The sequence below is a fragment of the Ahaetulla prasina genome, chromosome 2, assembly GCF_028640845.1.
Source record: "Ahaetulla prasina isolate Xishuangbanna chromosome 2, ASM2864084v1, whole genome shotgun sequence".
NCBI classification, from domain to species: domain Eukaryota; kingdom Metazoa; phylum Chordata; class Lepidosauria; order Squamata; family Colubridae; genus Ahaetulla; species Ahaetulla prasina.
The window spans coordinates 275685010-275705621 of NC_080540.1; the positions used below are offsets into that span (position 1 = coordinate 275685010).

Sequence of the window (20612 nt, forward strand, 5' to 3'; positions counted from 1 at the left end):
GGGGGAGTCAAAATTGCTTTCCTAATAAGTATGAAATATTTCATTGGTGATAAGGCTGTGCTTACATGATATGCTTTTCAACAGTTTATGGAATCATGATTTACACAAATCATTTTTTTTCTGGCTTTCCAAGACATAATCAAAATAAGCCACAATAAGTTCATACAACATACTAGGTCAAAATGCACATTACTAATTTGTGATTCTAGCTTCTAACAAAGTTAGGAAAAAGAAAGTGTCTATTCAGAGAAATATTTTCAGTATACATGCACAAGCAACAGACACATAAAGGAGTCTAAAATCAACTTTCAAAAAACTAATTTTAATCAAAACAAAAGAATTGTTGATCATTAACAAGTTTATAAAACAGTGATTTAGTTACATAAATAAATTGATATCAGTGTATCAAATCTTAATTACTTTCAACTTCATGAGGATGTTTACATGGGTGAGGAAGTACAACCTTTTTTCCTAGTATAATAAATAAAATGGAGAGCATGGAACATTTTCCCCTCTAAATAAAAAAAAAATCTACAAACATACCTCTAGCATGTTCTCTAATGAAAAGAACAAGAGACACGGGACAACTTTTGCACCAAAACGTTTAAAAAATGCATTAAATGCACAAAGGTACAGAACCATCAGCTAAAGTAAAAGACACTATACTGTAACCAAAATTGGTAATAAGAATATAATGAACAGTTTGGTAGTTAGATCTCCAGTTTGGTTATTTTAAAGCATTAAGACAAGGCAAGATAGAAGGCTGCTTTTCTTCTGAAGTAATTCTAGAGGAAATAAAAATACTTTTGTTGGTTGGTTGTTTGTTTTAAAAAAAACTAACTGAAAAGTAGAACAGTCATACCAACTTTCTGTCCTGCACAAAGTCAAATACCTATGCAGAATAAGATTAGCTTATTAATAGCTCCTGCAAAGGCGTAATGTATTATGTCAATCATTTGGAAAACACTGCAGGTAGCTACAGACAAGGATGTACTACATGGCTACCACCAATGACGGAAGGGCAATGCACACAAATCACATGGGATAACCAGGCCCTTGCAACAATTGGCTAGATGTTAAAGCCATTTTCACTATACTGTTGCTTCTGTAATATACTTTATGAGAAGTGGTTAAATAAATCGCTTCAACAAAATAGCCGGGCGTTTCAGGGACTGGAATCCAATATAATTTGCATGCATACTGCTAAGTTTACAAGTAGTAACAATGTGGTCCATTATTATCCATAGCCATCCTATGATATGAAAAAAGGGATATTTAAGTTTTCTAGGCTAGGAGGCACAAACCCCAAATCTGGCATACTGTATTCTTAATGCTAAGGCTTGCTGCTCTGGCTGTGTTGTCCCCTCTTTACTAGAGTGCCTGTTACAAGTGCACAAGTGTGTATACATATACATATGCATACACGCATCTGTATAAATATATATATATATACGTATAATTTTCCCCTAATTTCCATCCAAGAATGCAATCCAAAAGGTGGCTCTGCATAGATGCCCAGCATATTCAGTTCGTCACCTGAGCCAACCCCTGAAGCTAGGCGCACTTGAGTCTTTTTAATATGTTTCCTTGTTTTTGTTTAAAACCAAGCTACTGCAGCTTCAAGTATTTCGCATTATAGATTTTTTTTAAATAAATTAGTTAACGTTATATTTTTTTCAATATTCCGACATATACTATAATATATATATATACAGTACAATAAATGCTCTCATTCTTTAATTTAATTTTATTTTTTTCAGATAAATCCCTGAGAATGTATGTTGACAGTCGCTAAGTTTCCACATGCGCAAGCATTGTGTGTGCCATGCTTCTGGATGAACAAGCACTGCAAAGCCACGTGGGTCAGCCTTTCAAACTATTCGTTTATTTGGGTGGTTGGTTCACTTAAATAAGCTGAAATGTCAGGATGAATTACAAAAGAGTAAAGCTGGAGCCATTCGAGGTACTTATCACAGGATGGAGGTGTTTTTGTTTGGTTTTTTTTAAAGCCATTGCAATATAGTTTTTTTCTTATTTTCTCTCTCTCTCTCTCTCTCTCTCTCTCTCTCTCTCTTTTGTTTTGAGGCTGTGAATTAGACAGAAAGAATGGGAGAGCTTGGTGGACTTTTGCCACTTGACAACATAGACTCAGTGTAAACCAAACTTTTCTTTTAAGCCTCTCAAATCTTTCATACAAAACAGAAAAGGAAAGGGGGGGGGGAACACACATACTTTCACAATGTGACAATTTTAGTTTTGCAAACTTAGTATAGAACTATACACATATAATACCGGTGTGGCTCTGTTTTTTAAGTTAAAAAGGATACAAAGGCAGGCTCAAGTAAAAATGTATTGCCCTCCCACCCCCTTCCCCATCCATTCACGCTTTTTCTCTTTTTGTCAACCAAATCGTTCGCGAACCAACATCATCAGTTTCTTTTTGCCTTTGTAGATTTGTTTTAGGTTGTCAATGAACTGGGTGAACTGAATGTGTCCATCGTGAGCCATTAAAAAAGTCTCACGGGCCTTACTCAGGAATTCTATAAACTCGCTGTAATGCCGTGGACTGATGTGCGTGAGCCGAGAGTGTGTTGTGTTAATATATGCTCCAATTGTGGCATCTAGGAGTTGCCTTAACGGGGCTTTGTCCAAGGACATGAGCTTACCAGAGTTCCTCCTTCCGTGAAGTCCCACCATTCCAGGAGTGGTCAAAGTACATCTACGCAAGATGTCTGACAGTACTGTTGCACATTTGACACTTTTGACCACCAGAGGTATTATAGCCGCCAATTCGTTTTTTCCAAGGGAGTGGCTGAGTGCACAAGCCCATAAAACATCATTAATGGCAGGGTGTGTATCCTGATTGTAACTCAGGTTGAGATGTGTCATGGCCAACGTGGCCAGTTTATAGGCCCGCACAGGGTAACCACGGTGTTCCATGTATCGTGCTATAGTGAAAAGCTGCGTGTAGCTCATGCCAGTCGCAGCGGCATCAAGAACAATTTGGTAAGCAGTCTCAAAAGCTATGTGATCCTTTTCACATAAGGTCAGTGCGGAGAGGGCGCAGTTCTGAGGATCCTTCATGGCACACTGTAGAGCAAGCGTCCTAGCACTGCTGGCCAGTTTCTCCTGCTGATGGCAGTCTAGATGCAAGCGGACTATAGTGCTGTTGGACATTACTGTGGTAGCAACAATACTAGTAGCTTCAGTTGGAGTGAAAAGTGTAAACCAGCTTTGCATGATGCTATCCAGTGCATAAACACCTGTAAGACACAGAAAAAATATTTGTCACAAAGACTGACTCCAAAGACTGAAGAAAAAGCCAAATATTTGGGAGAACCACTTACAGAAGCTTCCAAAGGTACCTGCACTTTGAAAACACAGCACGCTCTGCACCAACAATTGAATTCAGCATCAGAGAATCTTATCTTCTTTCTCTAAAATAGAAATATCCCCCTTTTTCCCCACAAAGCTCCTTTTGGAATATGGTGGCAAAGCCAAATAGCTTCATTAAACATCTCCAAGCCTGCTCAAAATCAAAGAGCAAGCAGAAATAAGGTATTTCTATCAAATCGGTGGCTGTCTGAAGCAAAGCAGAGCAACTTGAATGGAAAACGTTATGAGCGATTTGGTACCTTTTGGTACTACAGAGACAAAGATGCTGCATCAGCAAAATAAACATTCTTTTTTTCCCCCTTTCTCTATAAAAAGCCAGTTTGAAAAGAGCAGGGAGGGAAAAAGTGGGACCAAGTGGCCAACAGAACTACCTGCTAATAACAGGAAGTAGCTTGTCCAGCAACTGCTTCTCGCATCTGTGGCAGCAGATACGGCAACACCCTGTGTACAGGGGTGGGATTCAACCTATTCGGACCAGTTTGGGCAAATCGGTAACTCTGACAATCAGCTGACAGTGAAGTGGTTTGCTCCAACGATCAGGTGGGCCCACCTGCTTACCCCTGCGCTATATTGACCTATATTTCCTTTGTTTGAAGCCCAGTTGATAGGCACGGCAGAGAGGATCGCCATGCCTCAGCTGTTTTACTTACAGGGGCTGCAGTAGAAGGTAAGTTTTAGAGCTGTTTTCAAACGCACGGCCCGTCCATGCTCAGCGAACCAGTTGTTTACACGGGTTGAATCCCACCACTGCCTGTGTATCACAAAGCCAATAATGCTGACTTTTATGCACTCTACAGTTCTCTCCAATATGCTATGGCATCTTGTAAACTTGCCATCTCTCCCATCTTCTATTCATCTGCCAAGAGTTCAGCTGCTCTCTGTTGCCTTAATGGATAGGACGCAGCTGAAATAATTCTGTGAAGATTCCCATTGCACAAAACTACTCTAACTATTTGTCTGAAGGGTTTACCCTGCAATTTGTCTGGAGAGTGGTACCTCAATTCTAATCTAATTCTGCCTAAAAAATCAAAGGAACATACACTTTAAAAATCAGAACTCAAAAGAGCCTTGCTCCAAAACTCTTTCATCTATTTTTTTTTGTGTAATTATTTTCATCGTTATTCATTTCTTTTCATAATTTTCTTGCAATTTTCATTTCATCCTATTGAAAAACAATATTACAGCATTTTGCTTCCCCCCTTATAGTAATAAGTGAGTATAAAAAAAATCACATTCAAAATAAATGTTTTGATCATTCTGCAAATGTTTCCTTGACACAGCTATGAATTGGAAATGAATTTTCAGCTTCAGAAGGGACTGTTTCAAGAGTGAAACATTTCTAAAACGATTTGAACAACCTGTTTTGCACATCCCTGTATGCTGATCAATGGAATGTATAAATCAGTCTCAAAGTTGAAGTGGGTAACTTCTGGCAGTTTATTCTCTCGCCTTGTACCCTCTATTCCGTTATTATGTCTATTTCTCAAAAGCAAGCCTTGACTCTATTAATACTAAAGCAGGTATTAATTGTAGGTATTCTTGCATAGTTTATGTAGGTTAAAAAATTTGATTGCTTGAAAGTGAACTGTATTTTCAGTGTGACATACACATAATGGATTTATGAATGGATTTTGACATGTGGAAGTTAATTATGCAGACCCTTCGAGTTGGGATTCAGATCGGGGAACAGTACTGAGAATCCTAGATCTCTTCATGGCTTTTGATACCATTAACCATACCAATCTTCTATGCTGGCTGAGGGTGCTGGGTATTAGGGGCACAGTTTTGCAGTACTTCTCTTCCTCCAAGGACACTTCCAGTGGTATTGGTGGAAGGGCAGCTGTCAAATCCCAGTCACTGCTTCATAGTCCTCCTCCTCCTCCCTTTTCAATATCTAAATGAAGCCTCTGAGATCATCTGTTGGTATGGAGTGAGATATCACTCTCATGGCATAGGCTGGGTTATTTACAGGACTGCCTTTTCACAAGGAATTTGCGGGGTCCATTTGCTCCCATATAGAAAATATGCTCCAGGTTCCTTCTTTTAAACTTTGCCATCTTATGGGACATAGGAAGTTGCTTTTTCATAGCTTCCCTTATCTCTAAACACACCCATATCTCCTTCCTTCCAATATATGACAGAGACCAAATCTGCTTGCTTTTAGAAAAGTTAAGGCCTACTTTTCCTCCAAATGTTTGGGTCTGCTTGAGTGGAGTTCCCCTTTGATTGTTTAATTATTGTGTTCAATTACCATTTTACATGATGGGGTTGGGTCTTTAAATGTTAGGTGGCTATTTTGATAGCTTATTATTTGTTTTTTGTTGTATGCTGTCTCAAGTTACTTTATTTGGGTTGGCAGCCCCCACAAATCCATAAAACAAAATAATAAAATAAGGGAACTTGTGACCCTCTAGATCATGGATGTCAAACCTGCGGTGTCAGATTGCCATCACGTGACATTTTGGGACATTTTTCCCCTTTGCGGAGCTAGGGTGAGCATGGCCTGTGCATAACGCATGCGGCCTGGAGGCCGCCAGTTTGAAACCCCTGCTCTAGATGCTGCTAAATGGCAGCTCCCACCAACATAGCCAGTGGACTTTTATGATCTTCACTGAATTCAGGAAATTGTCGTTAACATATAAAGCCACAATATCTGAAGAAATCTATCTACGGAGATTTCTCAGTCATCCAGGTCACATTGTCTCAAACGTACTTTTTCAAAAGACAACTAGATTGATTTTCCCTGAGGAGGAAGACGAAGATGGTTTGCTTCTCATCCAAGAAGCTTCATAAGTTGTAACTGGATGGTAGGGGGATCTATAGTAGTATCTATCCTTCCATTCCCCCACCATCCAGTCACAATTGATGAAGCTTCTTGGATGAGAAGTGAAACATCTTCTTTTTCCTCAAGGAAAGATAGTCCAGCTGTCTTTTCAAAAAGCAATTTTGAGACATCTGAAGAAATATCTCCATCTATATCTTCTTAAACATTCCTTAAGTTCATCTATGGAGGTCTTACTCTGGCTGATTCCCCCCCCACCCGCCCCCAAAGTTGAGGTTCAGAAAATGGTACCACAGTAATGAGTTTTTTCAGTGACAGTCTTGTCAGCCCTTCAAGCTAGGTAAGGTCAAATAACAGGCATGGAAGAAATTTCAAGAATAATCTCTATTTTGTGGGATAGAATAACGGAACAGAACCTTGAAAACCTGACAGAGTTTCTATCTAACCTCATGTATACCAAAGAAAAACAAGATTGAATTATTCTGACTTTCTTTCCTACCCTTTTCTCTTTCTCAAGACTTCTTTTCTGGAATTCTCCCCTTAACAGCTCACTTAATCCTTCCCCATTTCTGAGACCAAGTCTACATTCCTTCACACCACTTATTGTGGAATACTTTCCCTGATAACCATGCCTGCTGCAGATTTTATAGAGTTCTCGATGGCGAGCAAGATACGTGTTCTTCTGCCAGGCATTTTAATCAATTTATATGCTAATGTTTAGACAGTATCCATCTGTTGCTCTTAAGTGCTTCACCACTGGTATACTGGGTAGTTTATATCAGCCTATTATTTATTTTACTCCATTACGTGGCCTTTGGTTGTTTCTATGGATTGTGAAGTGTTTTTCTTCCAAATTTTTATCAGACAATTTCCATGTGTTGTCCTGAGAAAACATTAATTTTGAAGGACGACTAACGTAATTTTTAAAATAATTTAATTAATCCAGCAATCTCAACAGTGACTAGCTTTCTCCCTCTGTTCAAATCTGAAGTTGTTTAAAAATGTTTGCATTCTCTAACAGATATGGCAGTTCCCAATTGCCCTCAATAGAAAAAGAACAATTTACAGCCTCAGTCCCCTTGATTTGTCAGAGATTGTTGCTGGTTGCTACTTTAGCCTATACCCCACTTAAAAAACTCCGCTGCCTTTGACAGGACCTGTGTTTAACTCATAGAATCATTTATTGCAATGTCCTTCCTGTTAAAGACTACTTCAGCTTCAATCACAACAATACAAGAGCAAACAATAGATTTAAACGTAATGTTAACCGCTTCAATCTTGATTGCAGAAAATAGGACTTCTGTAACAGAGTTGTTAATGCTTGGAACACGCTACCTGACTCTGTGGTCTCTTCTCAAAATCCCAAAAGCTTTAACCAAAAACTGTCTACTATTGACCTCACCCCATTCCTAAGAGGTCTGTAAGGGGCGTGCATAAGAGCACAAACGTGCCTACCGTTCCTGTCCTATTGTTTTCTTTCATTATATCCAATCAATATAGTTATTACATACTTATGCTTATATATATATGCTTACATATTATAGTTACTTTCATGCTTATGCTTATATATACTGTTGTGACAAAATAAATAAATAAATAAAATAAAGTACTTCATGTAGATCTGAATGGCTACAGATTAAAAAAAAAACCTCAAGACTACAATAAACTCTCAATCTAACACTGCACATTTGTACAAACAAGTCCTAGTATCCGACATATTCCCCAAGGAACTGGCATCCGTTTACACCATTCCATCCCCCAAATAAGACAAAACATGTCTACATAGCACTGAGTATAACCTCAACAGAAAAACAGAAATTTGTGTCCTGACTGAAATACCTTCGCCTATAGTCACAGCCAGATTCCCTGTTTGAAATGAGCTGGTTTCTTTAGTGCCCTTTTGTTGTTCTTGTGAGGTCGAACAATGACTGATGGGGTCTATAAACTGAAGCTTATAGGCAGCTTGAGTGTCTCATTATTGCTTGAAATAATTTGCACACATCTGTGCGCTCAGCTAACCACACCCAAAGGTCCTCATTTTACTCATCTGGGTCCTGTTGTACTATGTGCTTGCATATACATGTACACCTTTCTCCTGCTCCATTCAATGCTTTCCTTCATTTACATAAACAAACACTTCCTCATTTATTTATAAGCTTGCATATGTCTCAAAAGTGATCTTTGCATTGCATCACAGTTTCCTTATGGAAGTGACACATACACATACAACTGTACCACAGCACAAAAAATGCAATTTGCTTGCCAATAGGATACTATTAAATCACCAGATATACTTCTTTTGGTATGAAGATTAGGAAAAAGTAAATCTTAGAAAGGAGTAACCGAAATCCTAACAAGCTACCATTTTTCAGCTACAGATTAGTCAATAAGAACAATTCATTTTAGGGAAAAATTACAGTTACCGTTAAAAATTCATTTACAGTCCAAATGAAATCTGGTCTGATTTGGGTTTCTTAGAAATTACTTGCAGCTGATGGGTCTAAACTATTATTCCCATTAACAAATGTTAAATATAACACGAAAAACAACTGTAAATTTTAGATACATTAATACTACGTTCAGGGGTTTCAACTAGTTAGAAAATTCAGCATAATGTGTGGAGAATCCACATCCTTTCTCAAATTAAATTTACTTTATGAATTTGCCTATTCTTGGGAACACTTCTTTTTCATTAGAAAATCAGAGACCTATCATAAATTCCTCAGTGTTGACACCTTTGTCCTTATAGCAAATCCAAACATTATGTTTCAGGTATTAGGTATAATTTGTTTTCAAACAAATTATAACAATTAAGTTCTCCTTATGAACACATTGTGGATAAAATTTTATACAATGGTATCTTGGTATTCATCCTGATTTGGTTCTGGGAGGTACAATGAGTACCAAAAACAATTAGTACCAAACACATTTTTCCATAAGGAATAATGTAGTAAGCCAGAAGTTCTAGCTTGTGCGTTGAGTACCAAGACAAAATTTTCACATCAAAATGTGTTGCGTATCAAACTTGATGAGTTTCACAGTAGTTGAGTACTAAGGTACCACTATAATCTTATGAACTGCATTCCTAGCCATTTGTGCTATCTTAAATAAAAAAGGCACTAGATAAATTTCCTTCACATAATTAAAAAAGCCTAGGGTTACATTACTGTATAAAATGCTACCATTTTGTACTCCCAATTTACATGACATTACTGGACTGAGGCCAATACATCAAACCAGCATGTTTTTTTTTAATGTACTGCTGCTACAATTTTCTCTGTAAATCTATATGAGATAAATACAATCAGGAGGAAAATACCATGGAAATTCTTATGATTAGTGGGAAGTGATTATATTGTTCACCACACAAATTAGATCAGGATTCTGCAGAGATCAGTGGCAACACATACCTACTTCTGTTGCACATGTCACCAACCACCTCACCATTTCCCGCCGCCGCCAATTTAACGTTGACAATGTCATGCGCATCACCTATTAAAAAAGAGAAATATTTCCCTTGAGACATTTTTGTTGCTTTAGAATACAATAGCTCTGAATAGCCAAACACATTGTAGTGACTATGTAAAAATATTTATCCAGATCAGCTGCAGACAATTATATCTCCAATCAATGTATTTTGTGTCGTGCATCGGCACTGCAAAAGAAATGAGGGGAAGGAAATAATCCCCTAATTTTTGTACTTCTTTGTGCTGTATTCTTTCACTTGAATTGTGTAATATTACCTCTTATTTTCTAGTTATTTCTTGATATGGAATCAAAGCAAATCTTACAATTCAGTTTCTAGAATGAACGAGATGGGGATACACCACAAAGTTTAACACTGATTTCTCTTCGATACGATCATAGCTTTAATTGCTTTAGATCATCCAAACTGGGAAAATGCAGAAAATGTAGCACACACTCTACAGCAGTCAATTTTATATTTTGCTAGATCACACATTCTGTTATAATTTGCTTGTTCTTCTTAGATGCCATTTTTATGAATGCTAGGTGGATCGCTTCTGAGTATTTTCCACATTCTGGTATTATTTATAAACCTATTAAAATGTTCTTTTATTTGTGAACTGAAATTACAAACATACACATAACTTTATTGATGTCCATTGCTATTCATCTTATGTTCTCTGTATTAAGAACAGATAATCCTCGATGTATGACCACAATTGAGCCCAAAATTTCCATTGCTAAACAAGACAGTTGTTAAGTGAGGTTTGACCCATTTTAGGATCTTTCTTGCCACAGTTGTTAAGTGAATTCCTGCAGTTTGGTAACATCATTAAGTGAATCTGGCTTTCCTGTTGACTTTGCTTGTAAGAAGATCGCAAACGACAATCACATGACCCTGGGGCACTGCAACTATCATCAATATATGCCAGTTGCCAAGTGTCTGAATTTTCATCACATATTCACGGAGATCTATGTGAAAACTGTCATACATCGCTTTTTCCAGTGTGTTGTAACTTTGAATGGTTATTAAACAAATGTCTGTAAGTCAAGAACTACCCATATAGTGTCACTTGAATGTCCAAAATGTGGCATCCAATAAAGCCCATTCATCAGCAAGACTCCATCCATGACCATTTCCCTCCTGTACTTCTTCAAACTCTGAACAGGACAATTGTGTGAAAACTGTCCCATTCCTCCAAAGTAGTGTTTCTCAACCTCATCAACATTAAGATGTGTGGATTTCAACTCCCAGAATTCCCAGGTAGTGTTTGGGAACACTGATCCAATGGGAGATGGTACTAATATCATTCATTTCTAGCTTTAAACTCTATTTTATTCTACTGCACAGAAGCAGCAACTTATTGATTCAACACAGGTTAAGACAAATTTCAGTTCCAAAGTAGGTGTATGTGTGTGTGTATGTATATGTGAAAGATTAATCCAAGCAGGTATGATTCTTGCTGCAATATCAGCTAATTACGACTGGTCTCAAAAGATAAGCAATTTTTGACTTTGGACTAGACAAAATCAGGAAATCCCAAAGTTGAAGAAAAATTGAAAAAAAACCCCACATATTGGAAGAAAGCAAGCCAGAGCTGAATACGCATAAGTATTTCCCCCCCCCTCTAATTACAGCATTAAAATTCCATTATGGAAAAATACCTGAAGACCCAGCTCCAGAGAGACTTTTAGAAGGGTAATATCTGGCAAACTGTCCATAAGTGTTGCTATTTTAAAAGCATCTTGGGCAAGCTTGAAAATGTGTGATGAGGAGTGAATGTTTTTCTGAATAGATTCTAACACTGTTTCAAGCCTTCGAACATCACCTGCAAGAACAGCAAAAACAAAATGATATGAATTAACTGTGAATGCTACTTTTATGACATGAAAACAAGTGAAGCTGACAGATACTGTAATGTATATTTTAGGTACTTATTTCAGAGATTCTGCATATAGTGTATCACTAGTAAATAAGATAGCTCATTATCTGCAGCTAGGGGATCCAGACTGGAAAAGGGAAATGAAATTAGTAATGAAATTAGAGTGAAGCATGTGTATGAATAAAAAAGGCAACTAATACATCTTTTTAAAAAGATCTTTACAAATAGATATAAAAGCTTAAATAACTTAGATTTATATTTTCAATTTCTAAACATATACCTATATAAATTTTGTGATATATGGTGGAAGGGCTACAGATGACTATAACAAAAGGCTTCTTAACACATGTGCTAAAGTATGGTTCAGTGAACACATGTTCAGTCAAGACTTTTCATTTTACAAAGGATACAACTGTGCTGCAGTGGATCAGTGTCTGCACTACATACAGGTTTGTTATCATTAGCAAATAAAAGGAAAATTTAAGGTTAAGCTGAAGTTAACAAATCAAAAGCTTTCTTCATTCATAAGGTCAGTGCACTAGTATATTTCTTCCTTAATCAAACTTCCTGCACAGAATCTGCAGATAAGAATTCTGAGGGTATATATGAGGGATACATTAATGTAAAGAAATTATTACCAAAATATGGAAGGAATGGAGAAATTAATAATGTGCTAAGTAGGTAGATTTAATTACTGCCTCACAGCCTCAGAGATACTTTTAACTATTTATCTATAATTGATCATCTATGCCAGGGCTGTCAAATTCACAGCCCGAGGGCAGGATGCATCACAGCTGGCCACGTCCATGCCCAGTTTAGTGAAGGGGGGGAAAGTCATAATATGTCACGTGATGCCACTGTGACAACACGAGTTTGACACCCCTGATCTATGCATTATCTTTGAGGGAGATGGGGTGTTCAGAAATGTGAAAAATAAATGAATATACATTCTACCCTGCATAGAAGTACTATTTAGGAATTTCCTAATCTGAACCTTTTGGTTGGAATCTTCTTCCACCCTAATAAACAGACTGAGAAGGAGTGTTATCCTTGTTAGTTGGCAAAATCTCCATAAATACTAAAAGAAGTGATAGTGTATTAGCTGAGCATAGTTGCTTCCTGGTCAAGCAACAATTTCCAACAAAATAATTTTGTCCTTTCTTCATGGACCTCATGGATTAGCAAGCACATTTTTTGGCAGTTAAGTTGTGTCTTACAATAATGAGAAAGAAACAAGATATATATATTTTGGATATATTTTCATATGAAATGTGTTGAGCGTATGTGGATTGCATTTATTTGTACAAAATATTGTTCCAGTATTGCCTGATAAATACTAAAATAATTCAAGTCAGAGACAAGAGTTTTTCTTTCTGCTTAGCTAATATACAATTTCCATATTTTAAGGATCCCATTTTCCATATCCTAAAAGTGATCCCTGAAGGTGTTCACAGTAGTAAACCTAGTTTACCAGGGAGACCTTGTCAGTTATTCTGTTCAACAGACTGGTAGAAAGATTGATGCTATTAAGGAGGTAAGTAAGACTGATCCATCACTGAAAACTCATGTTTTCTGAAGCATCCATTGAATGATTTCCACAGACTTGGTAAGAACACTGTAAGAAAACCAATTGCCAAATAAAATACATTGCATTCGGGCATGTGTTTGGCTTTTAAGTTGGCATATCTGCTGATATTGGTCTTAACTAAGTATACTTTTTTAAAAAAAAAAATCATGTGACAGTTAGCCTAAACTATGCTTACAGGGATTTCCAAATTATCGAAGCAACTATCCCAAAGATGCTTAGAATCTAGAAAGAGTGCAGAGAAGAGCAACAAAGATGATTAGGGGACTAGAGACGAAAACATATGAAGAATGGTTGCAGGAACTGGGTATATCTAGTTTAATAAAAAGAAGGACTAGGGGAGATATGATAGCAGTGTTCCAATATCTCAGGGGTTGTCACAAAGAAGAGGGAGTCGGGCTGTTCTCCAAAGCACTTGAGGGTAGAACAAGAAGCAATGGGTGGAAACTGATCAAGGAAAGAAGCAACTTAGAACTAAGGAGAAATTTTCTGACAGTTAGAACAATTAATAAGTGGAACGACTTGCCTGCAGAAGTTGTGAATGTTCCAACACTGGAAATTTTTAAGAAAATGTTGGATAACCATCTGACTGAGATGGTGTAGGGTTTCCTCCCTGGGCAGGGGGTTGGACTAGAAGGCCTCTAAGGTCCCTTCCAACCCTGTTGTTGTTGTTGTTGTTGTTATTAAAGGGTCTCATGTATTCCTATCAGATGATATGTGACACTTACAGTTGGGAATCCAAGTTAGATTAAAACTGAGTGGGCTCATATAAGGAAATTAGGTTTTTTTAATAGCCCATACCCAAGTTTTGAAGTGATTAATTATAAGAATGATGACCAAATGAGAGGAGGGGGGGGAGGGAGGGAGAGTGAGAGAGCTGATAGCCATGAAATAAATGGAGGTGTGTAACCCTATAACCAATCTCATTCAGTAATCCAACTGATTATTGTTTGACTAGATTCAATTAGCTGAATTTTTTAATTACTTTTCTAAGACAGCCCCATTTAGAATGCTTTACAAAACTCCAAAAATGGATTGTAACTAAGGCAGGTGTTACCACAGTAAGATCTAACACCTTTAGGATAGAACAGACTTGGTACACTGAAAAGACTGTACAAAAATAATTCTGCCTTGAAGTTAAGAATATATTCAAACTGCAAATCTGAATTTTCTAGGGAAAAGTAATCTCATTCAAGATGGTTCAGTTTCTATTCTGAACTACCTTTGTACTGACCAAGCACCCTGCCATTTGTTTTGATAAGCTGTGCTGCTTTTTAGTAGAAAAAAAGAAATGGTTTTGTCAACATATCGATTTTTGATGCACCTCTAAACATGGCTTCCTTCAGCTTTGATTGCCTTTTAATGGTTGTTTTTCTTCTGGAATTTGGTTGTGTGTTTTCTTAATTACATTTTATGATTGTTTTACTGTATGCTGCCCAGAGTTGTTATAAAGTTTGGCAGCTTTATACATTTCTAAAACAACCAACCTGTCAAAAAACTATGTTCCTTTTGCTTTAAAAACATATGGTCTGGCTTGGACATTATGGAAACTCTCACTCCTTCCCTTGTCAGAAACTTCTACTTTAACTTTTTGCAAAGTGTATCTCTTATCCTGAGTTTACTCCTACCTACTATGGCACTTATTTTCAGCTCTGTGATCTGGGAAGAGGAAGCTGAAACCAGGAGCTACTCATCCTGGTTTATGGAAACAAGGCAATTACATCACTTACAAACTGCCCTATATGGTGAAACATGATAAAAAGTGGTTAAACACATATGAAACCTTCTCTAGGGATATAACAGAAGAAACGGGAAGCTGACCAACTGAAAATTGTTCACACAAAATTTGTTACACTGATCAGCTCAACATAATTTAAATTTTAGTAAACTAAAATTTCAGATTGCTCATTTTCAGGATTGTACCTTTGGCTGCTGTTAGCATAGTTGATGCTAACTCACACTGCTGAGATTCAATGTGACTCAGAGTGAACCAACGGGGATACCGGTTTGGAACAACTGATGCTATGTGATGAGGACGAGACATATCTCCCGTTGGAGCTGTTGATTCCAATACTAGTAACCTGCAAGTAAAAATATATACTCTTACTGATTATGCAAACTTGTAGCCTAGTTGATCACAAGTACGATTTTCCTTCTACAGAAACTCAATATCCAAAGGCCATAGTTTGACCATTTCAGCTTTTTAAAAAATTTACCACAATTAAAATAGCATGGTTTCTCCCAATATATAGGAAGGGAAAAGTGAGCGCCTAATGGTTATTTTTAAGCCAACAAATTATTATTATTATTTACTTTATTCATTAAACATGAAACTCAGTCAACTGAACATTCAAAAATGCATCACAAATACGGTTGACTGGTACTAATGGTTGATACGGGTTGCTGCCAGCATCCTAGGTATCAACTAAGTACCTTCTTAAGATGTATGATATTCCAAGTAGCGCAGTTTTTTGCAGTTCTGTTGGTTTTATTGCAGGAAGCTGCAATTTATTGATATATCTTATAAAATTCTTGGACATGGCACCAAGTGCCCCGATGACAATGGGTATCACTGATTATTATTATTATTATTAAGCATCAAAGTACAACATTTATTTTTCCTCTGCAACTAATCAATTATTCCCTTTAGACAGAAAAACACTTGTAAGTGGATCATAAGTTTCCTAACAAACAGGAAGCAGCAGGTGAAGCTAAGCAGAATCACATCAGATACATGTACAATTAGCACAGGGGGCCTCCAAGGCTGTGTGCTCTCCCCACTTCTCTCTGTATACCAATGACTGCATCTCTAAAGGTCCATCTGTTAAACTACTGAAGTTTGCAGATGACACAACAGTGACGGTCTCATTCAAGACAATGATGAATCCGCATACAGATGGAAGGTTGAACAACTAGCCATGTGGTGTGACCAGAACAATCTGTAACTGAACACACCCAAAACCGTAGAAATGGTGGTAGACTTTAGGAGAAACCCTTCCATACTTCCACCTCTTATAATACTAGACAATACAGTATCAACAGTAGAAACCTTCAAATTTCTAGGTTCTACCATATCGCAAGATCTAAAATGGATAGCTAACATCAAAAACGTCATCAAAAAAGCACAACAAAGAATGTTCAGAAACTCAGAAAGCACAAGCTGCCCAAGGAACTGCTAATACAGTTCTACAGAGGAATTATTGAGTCTGTCATCTGCACCTCTATAACTGTCTGGTTTGGTTCTGCAACCCAACAAAACAGACTTCAGAGGATAATTAGAACTGCAAAAAAAAAAATGGTTACCAACCTGCCTTCCATTGAGGACCTGTATACTGCACGAGTCAAAAAGAGAGCTGGGAAAATATTTACAGACTCCTCATATACTGGACACAAACTGTTTCAACTCCTACCCTCAAAACGATGCTATAGAGCACCGCACACCAGAACAACTAGACACAAGAAGAGTTTCTTCCCAAACGCCATCACTCTGCTAAACAAATAATTCCCTCAACACTGTCAAACTATTTTCTAAATCTGCACTATTATTAATCTTCTTATCGTTCCCATCACCAATCTCCTTCCACTTATGACTGTAACTTTGTTGCTTGTATCCTTACGATTTACTGTATATTGATATTGTTTCCTGATTGCTTATTTGTACCCTACGACTATCATTAAGTGAGTGAACCTCTATAGATCTGATTTTCCTTAATATGATTTTGAACAGCAAGTTTCTACAAATGTGAACAGAAACAAGTGACACATCAGGGAAACTGTAGAATTGTAGTATATTTGTTCAGTTACCATTAACAGGTACAATGGAACTGAATGAGGAGACTTACAACTGCTCCTCAAAGTTGTGTCCATTGCAGCATCCTCATGGTCATGTGATCACCATTTGTAAGCTTGCTTCCAGCTTCCAACAAGTAAAATTAATGGGGAAACCACCCAGAGTTGTTTTTCAGAGTGAGATGGCAATGTATAAATTTAATAAATAAAAGATAATCACTAAGACATTAAGCTTGTCAATCAGAAAGGTCGGCAGTTCGGTGGTTCAAATCCCTAGTACAGGTCTCCTGCGTGAGCAGGGGGTTGGACTAGATGACCCCCAAGGTCACTTCCAACTCTGTTACTGTTACCTGTTACATGACACTATACATAATAATTGCCTGGAATTTGCCTAATGGCTGTACCTAGAACTGTAAGTCAGCAGAGTATATGGCATTACACTTTGTGACTGCTTTGTTAATGATAGAGTTTCCAGTCTCAATTACCATTGTTAACGAAGGACAATGCTACTATAAGCCTTTCTTCATATGCAGAGTATAAAGAAGCCTTGGCAACCTCTTCTTTCTACTGAGTCCTCATAAGACTGCCTCCATATCATCTTCAGGCCACACCTACGGAAGGCCCATCATTAGAGGTTCCTGGATTAAATACCGATATTATTTTCCTCCCAAAAAGTTTCAGCCTGGAAACCATTTAACATGCTGAATTGTTTGTTGGTGGGATAATCAGATGACCCTTCGCCCCAAGATGGTGGCATCAGCCTGACACTTACTGGGCATGATAGCTTTGTTGGGCATTCACTTTGGTATCTGGGCATCGTTTATCATGATCATTCTACTCTGAGCAGCAGGACATACTGACCATCTATGGGGAAGGAAGACAGGGATACACAATGAAGTGGGGAACAGAAAAGGGGTCTCCCACTCTGTTCTGCTTCATGGTGCACCTCCTCCTGACTTTTCCAGCTGTTGATAAGGCTGGATCAACAGTCATTCTTTGGACTAGCCATGACCTGAGGTAGTCCTCAACTTATGACCACAACTGAGCCCAAAATTTCTGCTGCTAAGTGAGAAATTTGTGGAGGGAGTTTTGTCCCGCTTTACGACTTTTCTTGCCATGAACTGAATCACCGCAGTTGTTAAATTAGTTTACACGGTTGTTAAGTGAATCTGGTTTCTCCATTGACTTTGCTTGTCAGAAGGTCGCAAAAAGGGGATTATGTGACCCTGGGACATTGCAACCGTCATAAATATGAGCCAGTTGCCAAGCATTCAAATCTAGATGACGTGATCATGGGGATACTGCAATGATCATAAATATGAAAAATGGTCATAAATTACTTTTTCGGTGCCATTCTAATTTTGAACAGTCCCGAAACAAACTGTTGTAAGTCAAGGACTATCTGTATCAGTTGAGAGTTGGGGTTCTTTAGAACATGAATTGGACATTATAGCAATATTCCAAAAACGCCCTGTTCTGAAAGAGCCCAAGTTTGGAAACTCAGCTCTATCGACCGTTTTGGATATGTGACCAATCTTGCCTCCTCCCCAACCTATGTATGAAGACTGAGAGGTCGACATTTTTCCATTGGTGTGTGATGTTAGGAAGGGAAGAAAGTTGGAGGGATTCTCAAATCTCTGCTTAATGTGCCCTTTATCTAATAAGGAGCACCAATGGGGGCATCAACGTTTATACAACAATGTTTTTCTGCCAACTCAAGGGTGAGTGGCCATGAGGAAGAACCACATACTGAGCAAGCTACACAATATAAATAGCCCAACCAAAGAATCCCTAAGACCGCCCCCACCCACACAGACAGGCAAGTCACCAGAATATAAACTGACAGCAAACAGCACTCCTTACTAGCACTGATGATGTTACCTAATTAGGGTAATGAAACGTCTACAAGAAAACAAGCAAGCTCAGAGAGCACCAAGGACCCCCCATTTTAATCCTGAGATACAAATATTCTCCTTTATTGGTACACAATACATGTTAAACTCAATATAACTGTAATGTTATGGTAAAGTCCTTATACAATAAATCCTCTGAATTATTTTGTCTTTACTGTTCTTCCTATTCATATTGCACATTAGGAAAAGCTGGTAATTATCAACACACACACACACACATATGCTTAAGGCATGTAAAGGAAAACCTGATAAACTTCTAAATGGGAGTATTATTAGAGATTTGGAATGTGAATTATACTCTTAATAATTAATGATGTATTGACCCAGTTCTGCATTTCTATTTTTCTGTACAGTTTTGACATTTGCAACCAGATTCTCTGCATTATTTTTTAAAAAGCAAGTATCACCAAATATAATGGGGGTTCATTCCCAATGAAATGTGCATAAGATTGCAACCTGTAAATATTGACATGCTTACTGTATGGGAGTGTCTGTTTACAATAGTATGCTGATATTATTCCTATACATTATTTATTACAAAAACAATATATCAGCCTGAAGCTTTGTTTACTTTCTCAACTAGCAAGACGTATAATATGTCTCGGTACCTGAATGCAAAAACTCCGATTTTCATCTCTTAGTAAATGATTATTTGAGAGAAGCAAAAGCATTTATTATTTTTGTATTTTTTAAAAGATCAGATAAAATATTTTTATTAAGTTACACACTATGCGTTTAAAATGTCGTTCTCGTTTTCTAAAACTGAAATTGCATGTGTTTATATATTTTTTTAAATTCACAAATCAATGTATTAGCTTCTATCTCAGACTTTTCCATCCAAATGGTGCAGCCCCCTCTGCAATAATATGCCCTGAGCATCCAGATTTTCAGAGGCATGAATGGACAATATCTATATAAAACCACCTCATAGTATGCAGAGAAGTTATCTCAATAACATTTGCATTCCACCACAGCTATTATTAGAGATATCAATCCAAACAATTGCACTGGAACGTTAACAGCTATTTAGTCAAAAGAATTGAAATGCCGAACCAGTATTGCCATATTAAACAAATGCTGGTTTAAAATCTCAAAATACAGACTCTTGTAAGAGAGCAAGCAGCCATTCACTTTGCTTTATCTTGCTTGCAGAGGCAAGTCTGTCAAAAGTAATTCCATGCAAGATTTAAAAAAAAAAATAAAGATGAGGACAAGCCTATTTTCAAACAGTGGTTTAAAGAGATACTATAGCTGTATTGAAATAGTTGCTTTTTGCTGATAAGTTATTTCTGTCCCTCCTACAGGGCTATTATTAAAGAGACTACACTGTAATCTACTTGAATGAAAATAGGATGGTGGATTCTGGTGGTTTTTTGCACATGAGCTTCTTACCATGATGATTCAGAGCAGCTTCAGCATTTGAAAGGTCAAAAGTGATGACACAGGGCACTTCCACACAACCAACCTCCCCATTGCTCAAGTTCTCTGATTTCAAAATGAAAATTCAGAAAGGCTTGACTGGTTCTTCCCCTCCTATTTAATATCACTAATACTCCACAAGAGCAGGTATGTTTACTTTGTGAACTGTGAGATGGGCAGCATATAAATTAGATAAAACACGGACAGATGGATGGATGGAACTGTAATTCCTTCCTTCTTTATAGTTTTAAAACTTGCAGGCATTTCTGATGTTCCTCAGGGTGCGAATTACCAGATGTCTTATTCTGTCTCTGCATTTCTTCTACCAGCCCTGACTTCCTGACACAGAGTTGAGACACTGGGAGTTAGAAGCTGGGACA

At 37.5% G+C, this 20612-nt stretch overlaps 1 protein-coding gene across 2 annotated transcripts in view; it reads right to left on the reverse strand.

Annotated features, from left to right (window-relative positions):
• Positions 1-325: 325 nt before the first annotated feature.
• Positions 326-20612, reverse strand: part of ZSWIM6 (zinc finger SWIM-type containing 6) — a 120478-nt gene continuing 100191 nt past the window's right edge. For both annotated transcript variants that reach the window (XM_058170041.1, XM_058170042.1), the window contains exons 11-14: positions 15035-15192; positions 11309-11472; positions 9589-9670; positions 326-3263 (exon numbers count right to left, since the gene is read on the reverse strand). In XM_058170041.1, the coding sequence (XP_058026024.1) occupies positions 2401-3263; positions 9589-9670; positions 11309-11472; positions 15035-15192 (1267 nt within the window). In that variant the 3' untranslated portion in view covers positions 326-2400. The remainder of the gene's footprint in view (positions 3264-9588; positions 9671-11308; positions 11473-15034; positions 15193-20612) is intronic.